The 15,905-nt window shown below is 44.2% G+C and overlaps 2 protein-coding genes across 3 annotated transcripts; both read left to right on the top strand.

Annotated features, from left to right (window-relative positions):
* Positions 1–329: 329 nt before the first annotated feature.
* Positions 330–5,374, top strand: LOC121608132 (hyaluronidase PH-20-like). 2 transcript variants are annotated; one of them, XM_041939286.1, is made up of 4 exons: positions 330–396; positions 2,238–3,162; positions 3,898–3,987; positions 4,635–5,374. In XM_041939286.1, exons 2-4 carry the CDS (start codon positions 2,248–2,250, stop codon positions 4,962–4,964), a joined length of 1,335 nt encoding a protein of 444 aa, XP_041795220.1. In that variant the 5' UTR covers positions 330–396; positions 2,238–2,247; the 3' UTR covers positions 4,965–5,374. The 2 variants fall into 2 exon arrangements, with proteins under 2 accessions (XP_041795220.1, XP_041795219.1); XM_041939285.1 differs by lacking the exon at positions 330–396 and adding an exon at positions 490–668.
* A 2,089-nt stretch (positions 5,375–7,463) lies between these two features.
* On the top strand, positions 7,464–14,023 carry LOC121608301 (hyaluronidase-5-like). Its single transcript, XM_041939525.1, has 4 exons — positions 7,464–7,829; positions 11,874–12,814; positions 13,149–13,238; positions 13,516–14,023. The coding sequence occupies exons 1-4, from the start codon at positions 7,775–7,777 to the stop codon at positions 13,927–13,929; spliced, it is 1,500 nt and encodes a 499-aa protein (XP_041795459.1). The 5' UTR covers positions 7,464–7,774; the 3' UTR covers positions 13,930–14,023.
* The last annotated feature ends 1,882 nt before the right edge of the window (positions 14,024–15,905 follow it).

The following is a 15,905-nucleotide window of genomic DNA, read 5'->3' as shown; positions in this document are numbered from 1 at the left end:
TATAAGAGCAAGTTTAATTCCATACAACCAGTTATCAGCGTCATCAGCTGATCCAGGATGCGTGTGGCACTCAGCAGATCTCAACACAACATACAAAAGAGAAAACACAACCACGACGAGCTGAACTGTGATACTTCACCGTTTCACCGCCGCTGTTCATGAACACTGACATCACTGATGGAAAGAAATACACAGAACGGTGTTAATATAAGTACTGTCAGTGTGCACCTGAGCAAAGCCCTGACCCCTGAACCCCCCCCCCCCAAAAAAAACCTGAATGTTTGAGTCAGATAACGACCGAGTGAAGAAACCGCTTCCTCCGACAAATGAAGCAGCAAAAAACAGACGCAGAAGCAGAAGAAAGAGCGAGCAGTCCTTCACTGAAGAGAGCAGCAGGTAAGAACTCAGAAGCTTTCAATGAAATGTATAAAGACTGCAGTGAATTCAAATGTGTGTGTTCACCGTATCTGCTGCCATTAAAGGCATTACTGGATATATTTAATGATGTGGAATCAAGCATCTGCACATCTGGACACTTCTGCTCTCAGCTGCTGCACATTTTGCAGCAGAAGCTAACTGTCTGCTAACTGTTTGTGTTAGTTTTTCATATTACAACTAATTAGTGATCTGCATTCTGTCGGCTGAAAACACTGCAAAATGTTAAAAAGGTAAGAAAATAAGAAACAAACACCTCCTGTCTGGCTGATGGTCATCAAATCTTTAGTTTTATTCTGCATCTTTTTATTGACGAGGACGTTTCTGGAGACACTTGACCCGTTTTAAAAGACAGACCCGTCACAGATCAATCACACGTTATTAATTTAACAGACGTTAAATGAATTAATTGTTAACATTCCCTCATATCCATTACAACTGCGAGATATCTTGTTCAATATTGCTTATTTTTTACTGTTATATATTTTTCTACTGTGTAATAGTACAAAACACTGTATTTATGATCCATATCTGACTAATGTACAATTCAATATGAAAATAATATTTTTATGACAATAGTATTCTTAAACTCTTATAATGTACATATATACAGTATGTGTATGTATGTACACATATATATATTTAGTTTTTTATTCTGTTTCAATTTTATTGTCTTTTTGATCTTTCTATGTCTCTCCTTTACTCTTTGCCGTCTGTAACAATTTAATTTCCTCAGCATGGAAATAATAAAGTTTTATCTTATCTTATCTTAAGACATTCTCATGCAGCACAATGCCATGACAATAAAGTCCAGTTTCGTTTGACAACAAATGTGATTATAGAGGAGAAACTGTGAATGAGTTAGAAAGTAGTATCTAATCTGTCTTTGGTCAGAGGTTGAAAACAGAATAAGATGCAATTAACAATCGTCTTATAATTATTTTTTAATGAGTCTGATGATTTCTTTAATGCTAGAAATAGAAATCCAAACAAGGAAATCAACAAATTACAATGAAAACATTTAAATTAAGTATGAACGATATTTTACTTTACTGTTAATGAACAATGATCAGCGTGTTTCGAGAGTTCGGGGTTTAAATAACGATTTAAAGCCCCGAAGACCAAAACCAGCCGACATCAGAACTGTGGCAGAGTCAGAAATTTAGGACCAAATTCTCGCATCACCCTCGTCGACAAACCGACCAACCGCAGTGCAGCAGGAAGTACAGGCGCCACGTTGGACGCATCCATAGAAATAGACCCAACATAACACGTCAGCATGTGTCCTTTCCATTAGAGCACAATTCACCAACAATCATCAAACAATCTGTTCTGAGATCTGAGAAGATTTTAGATCTTCAGACCACCTGCAGTCTACGCTGCTGACGTTGAGCTATCTGAGAGGGTGAATGAGAGAAATGTGGCCAAATCTATAGTCACCAATCCAGATAAGAGGTCCTCCATCACACTGTGAGACACAAGCCAACCAATCAGCACGTGACGTGGAATGACACAGAACGCATCGGTTGGAGGGTTATTTCATATTTGTGTTTGAATGCAAAGTTGAGTCACCCCTCGTGTGCAAACACAACATGGCGGGATCTGTTTCTAACGTTGTTCAAAGCACAGACGCGTCAGCGCCGTGGTGAAAGCTCGTTTCTGATTAGCTGCAGTTTATAGAATAAGAGCGAGCTGATGGCGAGCCCCCGCTTCCATACATGTTGTTATAAAGACATCGTACAGTCTGACAGAGGATGAATTGGGACTGAGCCTTATTTGTTGTCTTTCCTCCCTTTGTCCAGAGCCGTTGTGATGGCCCCACCCTTCCTGTCCTGCGTCACCCTCTGCATCATCGGCTCCATCGCCACCGTCCTCGCACTTCCGCCTACTGAGCCGCCACTGATCCACGACCACCCCTTTGTGGCCATATGGAACGCTCCCACCGACCAATGTCGAAAACTCGACATCCCTCTGGACACCGCGGCCTTCCAGGCGGTGACCACACCCTCCGCGACGTCTGGTCAGTTCCTCACCATCTTCTACGAGGACCGCCTCGGCCTCTACCCTAAAGTCGACATCGTGAAGCGCAAGAGCTACAGAGGCGGAGTCCCCCAGAACGGGAACCTGACGGAGCATCTGGCCAAAGCTCGAAGCCAGATCGATCACTACATCTCCCAGGATTCCTCACCTGGGCTAGCTGTCATCGACTGGGAATCCTGGCGCCCTCTATGGGACCTGAACTGGGGATCGAAACGCATTTATCAGAAGCTGTCCATCACTCACGCCCTGCAGATGGCCCCGTTTTTATCATCAAAGAAGATTCGCGACCTGGCAAAGCACCAGTTCCAGCAGGCTGGTCGACGCTTCATGGAGAAGACCATCAGCCTCGGCATCGGCGAGCGTCCGAGCCGTCGTTGGGGCTTCTACCTGTTCCCCGACTGCCGCAACTACGGCTGGGATAAGCCCGGCTACTCGGGGAAGTGCTCCCTGCAGGCCCAGACGCAGAACAACCAAATGTTGTGGCTGTGGGAGCGCAGCACTGCCCTCTTCCCCTCCATCTACCTGCATCAGAGCCTGAGGAACTCCCCCCTGGCCAAGCTCTACGTCCGCAACCGTGTCCAGGAGGCCCTGAGGGTCGCCATGCTGCCGAAACGTCCATACACGATGCCGGTCTATGTCTACTCCAGGCCACTGTACCGGGACCAGACCCAGAAGTTCCAGACCCAGGTGAGCCAGCGTCAATTCCTGCTCTGTACAGCTGGCCACATCGGTACTTGTCCGTAGGTCTTAACGGCTGCCTGATGGGTTATACTAACCCTAAACGTTCTACAACCAATTACATTCTAGGGACACATTTTCGCAGGTGAAGAGCAAATCGGGTTTCCAGATCTGACAGTGAACACCAGTTTGGTTACCTAAAAGTAGTTTAAAGTCCTTGTTTACTAACCTCAGGTTGGTAATGCAGTGAGGCACCGTGTGAAGATTGTTCCATGATGACGCTACCATGATTGACCTCTGCAGGAGCTCCACTGCCTGAAAATCCAACGTGGAGAACACCAGACTGTAAATTCAGTTGTTGGCAGCAATTTAAATCTTGGATACAGTATTTCAGCTGAAAGAAAGAACTTACGTGATAATTAATGTTTGCATGGTTATCATTGTGTGTTATGAAATGCAATGACAATGTATGAAAATAACATAATACTTAGAGTGATTGCTAGCTATGTTATCATATTTGTAAATGTAAATTACATGACAACTGGGCCAGGCCTAGTTCCCATATATATGCTAACAGTATGCATGCGTTACATCTGTATCTGTCTTCTGTTCGGCTTGCAGCCTGTGAACACACCAGCCTGAAAGGTTCCTTAAAACACTTCCTGCTCTCAGCTGCATCGTACATTTGGAGTATTTCTTATATTCTTGAGTGTTGAATCGCCTGTTTGGTTCGTCCCTCTTCAGATGGACCTGGTGAGCACCGTCGGAGAGTCTGCAGCTCTGGGAGCTTCAGGGGTCGTAATGTGGGGAGGAACCAAAGACTACAACACTGAGGTAAATACAGTTTTGTGAAGCACTCTCGCTGGTTGAACTGGTCTGCTCTCAGTCTTCACAGGGTAGTTTGAGGTTTCTGGTGCAGCAGCACACATCTTTTAACCGTGTGTCTGCAGCCATGAGAACATTCTGCCTCTGCAATAACTTCTAACAGGTCTGAAAACAGGAACCCAGATGACCAGACTTCAATCAGTAAAGGATCTGCCTTTGGTTCCTCTTCAGGGAGGAACTGATGGCGGTGACACTGCAGTGTTCGCTATCTCAGCTGACAGATGTGAAGCTTTTTTTCTGCTTTTGTGTTGTCGTAATTAGTCATTTGACGTATCTTGTTTGTTTTTTAGTATGATCCAACAGAAATTATAGCTTATATATGTGGTGTGGTCTTAGTTCATGCTACGTGTAGCCTGCCTGTTGGTCGGTCACTCCAACGCTTTGGTCCGGACTTAAATAATTAAAAACTATCATGGACAGCGTTCCTCAGAGACTCATACTGACGTCACCTGTCGTGCCGTCAGCAGGTTGACTTTTATGGTTCAGAGTGAAATGAAGTTTTCTCCATATACAAGTTGACATTTTATTGATTTTGTCTAACTCAAAGACAGATGACTGAAATTAAACCCTAACACACTGAACCTGTAAACCTTTAGGCTGCCTGTGAGTCTCTGTCTGAGTACCTGACGTCCACCTTCAACCCGTACATCGCCAACGTCACAGCAGCCGCCATGCTCTGCAGCGAGGTCTTGTGCCAGGGGAAGGGCCGCTGCATCAGGAAGAACTACGACTCCACCCACTACCTGCACCTGAACCCCGCCAACTTCAGCATCCTGCGGGCTAACAGGAAGTACGTGGCGATTGGTCGACCCTGTGCCGCCGACCTGGACGCCTGGGCTGCAAACTTCACCTGTCAATGCTACGCAGGATGGCGCTGTTCACCCAAACTGTCGCATCCAACCACAATCAAACTCATCTGGGTTTAATCCTTTTACTGTTCTCAGAACAGCGCCCCCTGCTGATCAGGTTATGTAGTATTCAAAACAAATAAAACTAGTTTCTGTTATTAAGTTATGAACTCATCTATACGATCCCGATTCCAAAAAAGTCTCAGTGCTGCGTAAAACAGAAATAAAGCAAAATACTACAACCTTAGGAAACTGTTGTCAGTAAATTTCATGTATTGGATTTTGATTGATTTGATTGCAAATGATTGATTGTGATTTTATTCATATTTTACACAGAATTCAGATGTTTTAGGAATCAGGGTTGGACATCAGACCTCTGTGCTTATTTAAAAAAACAGAAAAATGAATGTGGGAAAAACATTAATCAGACATTACTGATCTATTTGAAACGAGAACCAAACTGAACCTCAATAAATGCTTTTCTGCAAAACATATTTGGCTTTTTTTTGGTTTCATTGACAAACTGTCAACACTGAACAGAAGAGCAAAATGCGAGGGACAGGTTTATAAAGTCAGAATAATAAGGAAAAAGAAATATATGACATTATTTCAGGCATGGTGTAGTCAAGGCATCTCACTCGAGTCTTAGACAAGTTGTTCTGAGACTCTGAGTCAAAACTTAACTGACTCGAGACCAAGTCAAGAAAATAAATTCCTCCAGTCATCCCAGCAGTCCTTCGGATTGAGTTAAAAATGTGATGTTAACAGAAAACAGCTTAAATCTGTCTGAAAGGTCAGAGGGTGTGTTGTTCTTGCACAGTTTTTCAGGTTAACTGTGAAAATCCAATATTGTCACATATAAAAACACACAGGAATCAGACAGTCAGAGTCAAAGCAAGTGTCAAAAACATCCAAAGACACAGACGAATCCAAAATGTTCACAAGTCTGAGACAAGTCTGAGTCCAGTATAGACTGTGAGATCCCAAGACTGGACTCGGGTAAAGTCCTCTAAAGTCCCATCCTGCTTTCACTGCAGTTTGGTCACAAACTTTGGACTGCGGCTGGATGTTGGAGGTGAGCAGCAAACGCTGATTCAGCTCTCTGGTAAGAGCACCAGACCTCCATCACTGCAGACTTGTTGTAGCATGAAAAGCTCAGGTAGCATTAATAACATCAGTGATGGATCCTTTCCATTCAGGTGTGTCTGGAAAACAGCAAACACATCATCAACACCTGAGCACACCTGAATAAAGTACGTCTGTAACTGACAGCTGAAAACATCTGCTGTCTGTGAGCAACGATTCAGATCTTTAAGGCAAAGTGGGGTCAGTCAGTTTAACGAAGAAGAGTCAAATAACAATTTCAGAGGACATCCAGTCTTCAAAATCTTTTTGAAACACCTGTATGACAGCGAAGCAAAGGGCCGACCTGCAGCAGGAAGCATCAGCTAAAGGAGTGTCAGTGGAGCTACGCTGCTAACATACTTCATATCTACCCAAAAATATTTTTGCAGTTTTGAAAAAAACTTTTGGTCAAATTTTCCCAAATTCTCTAGCTTCTACACCTCTTGTCCTTATTAATAAAGTTATTTTTGCAGAGACACAGAAGCTACAATGTGAAGGTTGTTAAATTAGATCATGGTGTTTTTGGAACAAACCTGGTGTCACATGCTTTATTTGCTTAGCTGTTCATTGTCAGCCAGTAAGATGACGAATGGCTGCCGTGTTTGTGTAGAACATTATTACTTTATCTGCCATGTTTAATCGCAGCAAAGGCAGCAGCCTCCAGCCGTTCTCTGTGATCACACTCACTGCTTATCTGTATCTATCAGGAAAAGGAAAAACACATTAATGTCAGGTGTAAATGCTGAGATCAGGTGTGACTGTCACCCGAAGTTTAAAGGTCACCATCTCTTCCTAAGGCGACCCCTTTCTCAGGGAAGGTAAAGGCAGTGGAGCACACGCAGCAGCACCGCTTCTCTTGAACGCATCATGTTTGTTTGAAAGCCAGAAAATCAGTGCAGACACACTTCAGACAACAAGAACACAGCGCAGGTGTAGCACCAGGTGCAGACGTGGTGTGAATTCCAGGTGTAAGGTCGGTGCAACTCGGGGTCAAAGTTGAACAAAGTTCAGCTGTGGACTGTCGGCGCATGTTTGCTCTGTCAGCCCAGAACAGGTTTGAGGCCTGTTCGGTTAGACCACGCCCCTTCTCAGTTCTGATCATACGGCAGGAAATAAACACCGAAAACATTATAGAACTATTTCTAACTATGTTCAAGTACTTTTTATGTGTGTTTGCCACCCATCAAACAGTCCAAACAGAGAAGAAAATACCCATACCCACATCTCCCATTGACTGTGCAGGTAAACCTCTTCCCTTTGTTAGACCCTGGTTAATAAAATCCAACTGAAAATCAGTGGATGTTAAACTGAGCTTTATCTGCGAGCTGTCAGTGATGACGTGTGACGCAACCGGCCGAACTTCCTCTTCGTGCGATTCGTCATCGTGATGATGAAACCCGGTAGATTTCCTTCAGCCTCGTACATTTCCAGCCACAGCTGACCACGCTCAGGCGCTCGCTGCATTCTTTGCGTGTCTGGACAGAGGCCTCAGATATGAGCTGCAGTGTGTCCACACATTGTCCTCATCGCGGAGCTTCCTCAGAAATCTTCCTCCAGGCAGGGGGGGGAAGGAGCTCGTCCTCCTGGAACTCATCAGGATGTCCCAATAAATAACAGAACGCTTCAGGCCTGCAAATCATTCTGCTCTGACAAGTTTCCACAAGTGCTCTGTCTATAATTGAAGCTCCTGCAACAGCTTATTTAAAGAGGTGCTGTTTAGACTCCCAGAGGAGAGCGAGGTTAGCGTTTATGACTTCCAGGTAATGATTTCACCACAGTGTGCCGTTTGGAAGGCGGGAAGCTGGACCTCCAGAGCAGGTTGGTGCTTCTTAATGACCTCTCATTTAACTGTCTCACTTGGGTCAAAAGGTTTATTGGTGTTTTCTGAGAGATTAACCCAAACATTAGTTTCCAGCATTGTTTCCACCTGGAACAGAGGGTCATTACATTTATTAACGCTGAAATTACAGAACTTGTAAAAGTGTCAGGCTGTAAGATGCCTGCTGTTACACATCAGATCCCGCGACCTCGTAAAGATACCGGAGCTAACGCCGTGCCGAGCCTGCAAAACTCAGGCGGCGCTTTAACGAGTGAGCACTGTGTCATATAAGTGAATGTAATCAATCAGTCAGCACAGGCAGCTGATCGGCTTGTAAAAACGCTCAAAAGTGCAGATGAGAAACTGTGAGAGACTGCAGACGCTATTCTTAGATGTGAATTCTCTGTCGTGTCTGTTCAGTGTCTGATTTCAAGTTTGTCTTTTTGTTTTTAACTGACCCTGCAGGACTGTTGATATGATCAGACAAATGCTGATACTGATCAGTATGTCAGAAACATCAGAAATACATGTATAAATGTTAAAATTATAATTTATTTGTTTTTTTTTATCAGCCACATGTACGCACTCTGCTTGGAAGCAAAGCAGCAGGGCGGATGAATCACTCTACAAATATAACTTTAAATAATAAGCATGAAAATAAATGGATAAATAAGACATGTCGTCATGTTAGACTGGCAATAGACAAGTATATATAATAATCAAATTAATACGTACAATAAATAATAAATAATAATAACTCAACTCAACTTTTATTTATATAGCACCTTTCATGCAATCATGCAGCTTGAAGTGCTTCACAAAACAGAATAAAAAGACATCAAGAAAGAAGCAAAACAATAAAAAGGCAATAAAACAATAAAAAGGCAATAAAATAATAAAATGGCAATAAAACAATAAAAGAATAAAAACAGTAAGAAAAAAAAAGTTAAAATAGACTCGGGCAAAAACAACAGTGTTTGAGATTAAAATAGTTTAAAGCAGCAGTGTTTTGTCAGCCTGGGTTATAACATTATTCCAAATTAAAAACCAGATTAAAAAGAGGTCTTCAATTTCCTTTTAGAAATCCAGAGAGAGCTCGTCATTCTGATGTCAAAAGGTAATGTGCTCCACAGTTTAGGGCTGTAAAAACAGAAGGCAGCTTCACCTGTACTTTTGTGGAGGAACTTTCAAAATAAAAGCAGTAGAGGACCTCAGTGTTCTGGCTGGTACATAAAATGTAATAACGATTATTATTGTTATTGTTGTTATTATTGATTGTATGAGTCTGAAATAAAGTTAATTTGAATTTAGAATTTCTGAAATATAATAATACCAATTGGAAAACCTAGAGGTCGTCGGAAAGTTGTCTGTTTCCACTTTAATGGAGAAATTTGACATTTCAGGGGATACATTTCTTGACTTTCTTGCGGAGAATGAGATGAGAAGACTGAATCCAGTCACGTCTGTACAGTCAGTATGGAGCCACAGACAGGAGGGGGGGGGTCGGTCTCAGGCTTCCAGCAGCTGTTTTCAGTGAGCAGCCTCGGAGAAACCCGCTGTGCACAGATGTTTCATCGTTTCTGAACGCTTTCAGACAGCAGAGGTTGTTTTCAGACAGCAGAGGTCAGAGGCCTCTGACCACACAGACTGTCCTCAGCTGGGGGTGAAGTGCTTTGCTCAAGAGCTCCACAGTCCAAGTCGGTGAGGGAGAGGAAAGTGGTGACGCATCAGTACTGAGGCTTCATACCTCAGCAGTCACTGAGTCAGCTCTTCGTCTTCAGGTTAGGTTCAGTTATCACATGAACAACTTTCCAACTCCGCGTTTCAACTTGATCAACTTAGATGGAAAAAATTAAACGTGGTGGTTCACTAACCGTGTTACGCACCAAACATTCGCCGATGTGGGAAATTTTAAAATTGGATAGAAAATGGAGCCTCGACACTGAGAAAACGTCCTCCTTCATGCACTTTGTCCACCTGCACCTCCACCTCCACCTGCACCTCCACCTGCACCTTCACCTCCACCTGCACCTCCACCTACACCTGCACCTCCACCTGCACCTTCACCTCCACCTGCACCTCCATCTGCACCTTCACCTCCACCTGCACCTGCACCTCCACCTGCACCTGCACCTGCACCTCCACCTGCACCTTCACCTACACCTGCACCTCCACCTGCACCTTCACATACACCTGCACCTCCATCTGCACCTTCACCTTCACCTTCACCTCCACCTGCACCTGAACCTTCTGTGTACTTAACATTTAAGTACACACACACTTAACTAATTGTCAGCTGGATCTCAGTACATTTTCGTTTATTCAGCTGCTTTTGGTATATTTTATTGTTTTATTATATTTTTATTGCATTTACGCATATTTTTAGTGCATGTTAGTTTATTTTATTCTATTATCTTTATTTTATTTCATAGTCTTTCTTATTATCTTCTAACTGAATCTTGAACCCTTAAAGGCTACCAGACAAGTTGAAAATGTAACTGAATAGGCCCAGTGTGTAGGATTTCAGGTGATCTACTGGCATATAATTTTATATTCAGAGTTGTGTTTCCATCAGTGTGTAATCACCTGGAAATCAGAGTCATTGTGTGTGCGTTACCTTAGAATGAGCTCTTTATATCTACAGAGGGAGCGAGTCCTCCATGTTTCTACAGAAGCCCAGAACGGACAAACCAAACACTGGCTTTGAAAAGCACCTTTCACGTTTTTTGTGCAAAAAAAAAGAAAAAAAAAAAAAGAAAATGTTATTAATTGTTTAAATAAATTAAACAACTGTTTCCTTTCACAACAGCAATAAGTTTTGCACGTTATTATGTCATCTATTAGGCAGCTGTGTATGAGTTAGCTCGAAGTAGTGTTAGTGAGCTAACTTTGCTCGCGTTGGTTTGGTGGCTAACGTACTTAAGCTACCATTCTAAGAGTTAACGCAGTGAGGCTTCAGATGATTAACATTACTGCTGGTGTGATTTTAAAAAGGAGAGTTAGCTTCATAGCTCCCTGAAAAGGCTGGTGCTCAGTGTGTTTAGATACCAGCGTTTTTCAGCTAAGCTAGTTAGCTGCACAGTCGCCTCAGCTGCTCCACTGTTATACTGTAATTTAGTGAAAGTAGGTTGCATAAAAGAACATTAACATAAAATATATAGTTTAGACCATCTTGATAAGGTGAGTCAGTCCTTATTAACTATATTAGGTCCTGACAGAAACACTACAGAGATGAATGTTAGAGGAACCAGAGGAAGATTTTCTGATTTGGAGCTGATTTCCTGTGACGGATGACGTTTAGATTTGTGTTGACACTGAGTATGGACCTTATGAAGCTCCTTTTCTCTCTTGTCCCACTTCTAGCATAGTCTCTTAATGTATTGTTGCTAATGGCAACTCTGGTAAACAAAAGTAAAATGTTGTTGTCATGACGGGTTTACCCAAATGTAAATCAAAAATGTACAAATTAGATAAACGGCGACCTTCTTTAGTTTAAAATGAGCCAAACACTCGCTGAACGTCGAGCTTCTGTTGATGAGCCATTCCTGCTTTCTTTGATCCACGACTGACTGAACATCTAAAAACCTTCGGTCCTTCTGTAAGACGTGAACAACTTCAGACACCAACAAATCACAGGAAACTTTTTCTGCTATGAATTAGGATTAATTTGTTTTTTTAAAAACCAGCCACAAATTCGACTTGCTGAAATGCATCATTTAACCTTACATTTGTGAAATTACATCTGAGCTTGCTGCTTTATTTCTTTGCAATGACTAGTTTATTGCTCCATATCTTGTTGTTGAACTAGATAAGCTAACGCTACAGTCCTCAAACCTGACAGGAGTCCTACTTTTAACCCTTTAGCCTAAAGTCGTGGGTTTGAGAGTCTACAGCTCTGCGGCTCTGCGACCTTGTACTTGAGAGAGCTACGACTCTGGAGTCAGGATAAAGTTCACTTACCTCCAAGCAAATACAGATTTATTGAAGAGCTGCAGGAACTCATTGTGACCTAATTTTTCTTACATGTGTTTCTATTTCCTCAGATCACGGTTTCAAAATGAATAAAATCAAACAGCATTTCGTCATCTTCATCGCCATGTTAGCCCTGCCGTGCACCGTCCAGGCCTTACCGAGGACAGACCCTCCCATCCTTCCCAGCCACCCCTTCCTGTTCATGTGGAACGCCCCAACTGAGCTGTGCGACGTCCGCTTCGGCATGCCGCTCGACCTCTCGTGCTTCCACTTGGTCAGCAGCACGTTGAGAACGGCAACCAACCAGAGCATCTCCATATTCTACACCGACCGCTTCGGCATCTTCCCCTACGTGGACGAAGACACCGGCGAGATGTACGACGAGGGCCTGCCGCAGCTGATAGACCTGCAGGAGCACCACGAGCTAGCCGAGGACGACATCGAGTACTACATCCCCGCCGACCAGCCGGGCCTCGCCGTGCTCGACTTTGAGGAGTGGAGGCCGCAGTGGGTCCGAAACTGGGGCAGCAAAGACATCTATCGCCAGATTTCTATTGAGACGGTCCTGAAGAAGAACGCCTCGTTGTCCGACGATGAGGCCGAGGACCGAGCGAAGATCGCGTTCGAGCGTGCGGCCAAGAGGTACTTTCTCCGATCCATCCGCATCGGGAAGAGGCTGAGGGCCAAAAGGCTCTGGGGTTACTACCTGTACCCCGACTGCTACAACTACGACTACAACCAGGACATGGCGGGTTTCACCGGAGAGTGTCCCGCCATCGAGAAGGACAGGAACGACGAGCTGCTGTGGCTCTGGAGGGAGTCCACGGCACTCTTTCCATCCATCTACCTGGAGCTGGTGCTCAAAGACTCCCGGCAGGCCAGGCTATATGTCCGGCATCGCATCCAGGAGGCCATGAGGGTGTCGACGCTCCCCGACAGCTCCTACTCCATCCCTGTCTACGCCTACATCCGCCCTGTGTACAAGGACAGCACTGACGACTACATGTCAGAGGTCAGACACACCTGTGACGGCTCACAGAGACACACCTTGATGTCACCTTCAGACACAATGTTTGTTTTCTACTATGTATGTGTGTGTTTTTAATCGCAGGTGTATGTGAGGTATATTCGACTGCAGGTAGCCATAGCAACAGTGCTGGTGCTTTAGGTTTTGTTCGCAGTTAACCGGCTCGTGAATCTAACCGATATAGAAACACTCCAGTGACCTTATGGTCGATGGTTCTCAGGACACGGGGCGGTTTTCGTTAAAAAAGTGGGTATTTTTCAAACATTGGTTCATTCTGTTTAATTTAATTCGATGACGAGTTTTGCCTTTTTTTTTGCAGTTCGACCTGGTGAACACCATCGGGGAAGCTGCCGCTCTCGGCGCTGCCGGCGTTGTTTCCTGGGGAGACATGAACGTCACAGACACAGAGGTAGAAACTGACATCACTCTCTGGCTTTTCTGGAAAGGTTTTAACTTTGGGGCTGTGTCCACCAAACCGTTTTCATGAGGCTGACAATAAAATGCTTAGCTTTTGGTTAAATGCTGCACTTTTTACCCAGCTGTCCAATCACAGTGGAGGAGGGGCGGGACCAATAGAGCCAAGATTCAAACTGTGTCCCCCTCATACAAATGTAGGCTCCTGTGGTGGACATGGTCTCCTTCCACTTTATAACCTCTAAATGACTTAATATCCATGAATCCTGCAGGACTCGTGCTTTGATGCTCGACACCACCTGGAGCAAATCATGAACCCATACATCCTGAACGTCTCCACGGCAACGCGACTCTGCAGCGAGGCTCTCTGCCAGGGCCGAGGACGCTGCGTGAGGAAGCGCTGGGACGACGACGTCTTCCTTCACCTGGACTCCAGGCGTTACCGGATCCAGCGGCAGCGCCGCGGCGGCCCGCTGGCTGTGAGCGGCGGCCTCTCGCAGGATGACATCAACTGGTTCGACCGCAGCTTCGACTGCATGTGCTACAGCGAGGAGCCGTGCAGGTCGGTCCTGACGCTCAACATCATCCACGAGGCCGTCGGCACCACGAGGAACCGAGGTGCTGAGAGGCCCGCCGGCGCCCTGCTGGTGATGATGCTACTGTGTATGAAGTACGTTCTGACGTGAACAGAAGGAACACAAACCTGATACCGGAGATGCAAAACATGTGGTTCCAGGCAGTTAAAGGACAATTCCACTGTTTTTAAATCTCTTCTTTAGTTATTTGTTTTACCTGCATTTCCAATAAAGGTGTTTTTAATTCAGTTCAGCCAAATTTCAGAGTCTTATTCACACAGCTTTCTTGCAAAATATGCACAGAGCAAATTATAAACTATAAGAAGGTTTACAGCTTTTTGACAAACAATCTCAATTCAGAAAACCAACAGTTTGATTCAGAGATTCATAATGAATTCTAATGTCGTGATCTGACTTTCTCTCTCGTGACACCATGAAGTCGATACTTTTGGTTCAAGCTGAAATGTCTCAACATCAACTGGATGATAGTAGAAGTTTGGTTCAGACCTCCATGTTTCCCTCAGGATGAACTGTATCTTCAGTAATCCGCTGACTTTTCAGCTAATGCTCACATACAACATTCCCTTCAGCCTCAGCTGTACTTCATGTTTAGCAAATGCTAGCATGCTAACACCCTACATTAAGACATTTCAGCTCTTGTGAAATAAAACATTCACCTGAACAGTGCAGCATCGACACACATGCAGCATCTTCAGGCCAGAAAATGTGCTCAGTGGTGACAGGAGCAGTGATGTAATCATGCTCCTCAGCCAGTCCCTGACCGCCTTCCACACAGGGGTCCGTCTCCATGGAGACGGCTGACTCGTTTCCTGTGGACGGAGTAAAGAAGCGAGGATGAAGTTGGAGATTTGAACATTTCTGTGTGGGTGCACTACTATAAATGTTGCTTCTGGACATTTTCTCACACAGAAAGTGTGGCTTCATGGGGGGGAAACAAAAAAGAAATTCTAAATTGATTTTTAAAATGAAAAACTTGAAATTTGCATTGAAACCACAATTATTCTCATGATGTAAACTGTTCTTTTAATGGCACTGAGGGCTTTATCTTCAGCTGATCTGATACAAAGGACCGTCTCAAATTTGTCCATTAGGGGGCGCACGCATGAAGACAGTGCGTTTATGTTAGACTCGTGCATCCTGTGTGTGTTACCTGTCCTCTCATTGCAGCAGCCAGACACCATCAGGAGGGTTGAAATGAAGTACAGACACATGACCACTAGATGGCAGAGCAGCCTGTCTGCAGGCAGTGAGGGAGGGGTGGGACAAGAAGGACGAGGTGAATCTGGACCTGGAAACCAGTCCAGTCTCTTTAGTGTCACACTAAACTTCATGGCTGGTGGTAATCCACAGATCTGACCAGTAGCTGACTGATTAAACACTGTTCACATGGAGTCACAGTGTTATAGAAGCTGTTTGAGTCTCTGAGGAGCAGAGAGACAGAAGACGTCTTCATGCTCGTCTGGATGATGAGTTTTCTTCGTGTCTCTGAACATGACAACATCACTGAAAGATAAAAACTACGAGGAGGAGGAACAATCATCATCAGTGAAGATTCATGAGCGAGGAAACGTGTCGGATACAAATTCAGACAGTAATTTTTTTCCCCTGTGAGACACAAACAAACCAGCTTCATGTTCAGATTCATTCATTAAAGCCGCGTTGATCAAAGTGCGGTCAGGTGCACCGAGGATTGGTTGGTTTCACCAACAGAACTGTGGATAATTAATCATAGAACTACATTTAGACAAGTTTTTTAAATGTAATTTTTTCCAAATTTATTAGATTAAGTATCATATTTTTTTAAAAGGACAATTCAGACTTTTGAAAGTTCACGAGCACTGAGGTGAACATTGAATGTCCACCAGGAGAGTGGACGTTATTACTGTGTGCAGGCAGAGAGGAGTTTTCTTCTCAAACATTTGGTGTATCTCTTAGCTGAAGTGCAAACTGAAAAGTAAGTGCAGGTGAGACGTTGATCTATTGCTGTGGTCATGGCTTCAGGCCTGACAGTTGGTGGCTCTGATGAGGTTTGGACCACACAATGCCATAAGCTATCTCACTTATTT

Source organism: Chelmon rostratus, chromosome 6 (genome assembly GCF_017976325.1).
Source record: "Chelmon rostratus isolate fCheRos1 chromosome 6, fCheRos1.pri, whole genome shotgun sequence".
Lineage (NCBI taxonomy): Eukaryota > Metazoa > Chordata > Actinopteri > Chaetodontiformes > Chaetodontidae > Chelmon > Chelmon rostratus.
The sequence above is the reverse complement of the archived record's forward strand: the minus strand, read 5'-3'. Positions and strand labels throughout refer to the sequence as shown.

Coding starts and splice junctions, on each gene's coding strand:
- LOC121608301 (XM_041939525.1), top strand. CDS start 7,775: ATGATTTCACCACAGTGTGCCGTTTGGAAGGCGGGAAGCTGGACCTCC. Junction 7,830..11,873: donor AAGCTGGACCTCCAGAGCAG/GTTGGTGCTTCT, acceptor CTATTTCCTCAG/ATCACGGTTTCAAAATGAAT. Junction 13,239..13,515: donor TGAACGTCACAGACACAGAG/GTAGAAACTGAC, acceptor TGAATCCTGCAG/GACTCGTGCTTTGATGCTCG.
- LOC121608132 (XM_041939285.1), top strand. Junction 3,163..3,897: donor CCCAGAAGTTCCAGACCCAG/GTGAGCCAGCGT, acceptor GTCCCTCTTCAG/ATGGACCTGGTGAGCACCGT. Junction 3,988..4,634: donor CCAAAGACTACAACACTGAG/GTAAATACAGTT, acceptor GTAAACCTTTAG/GCTGCCTGTGAGTCTCTGTC.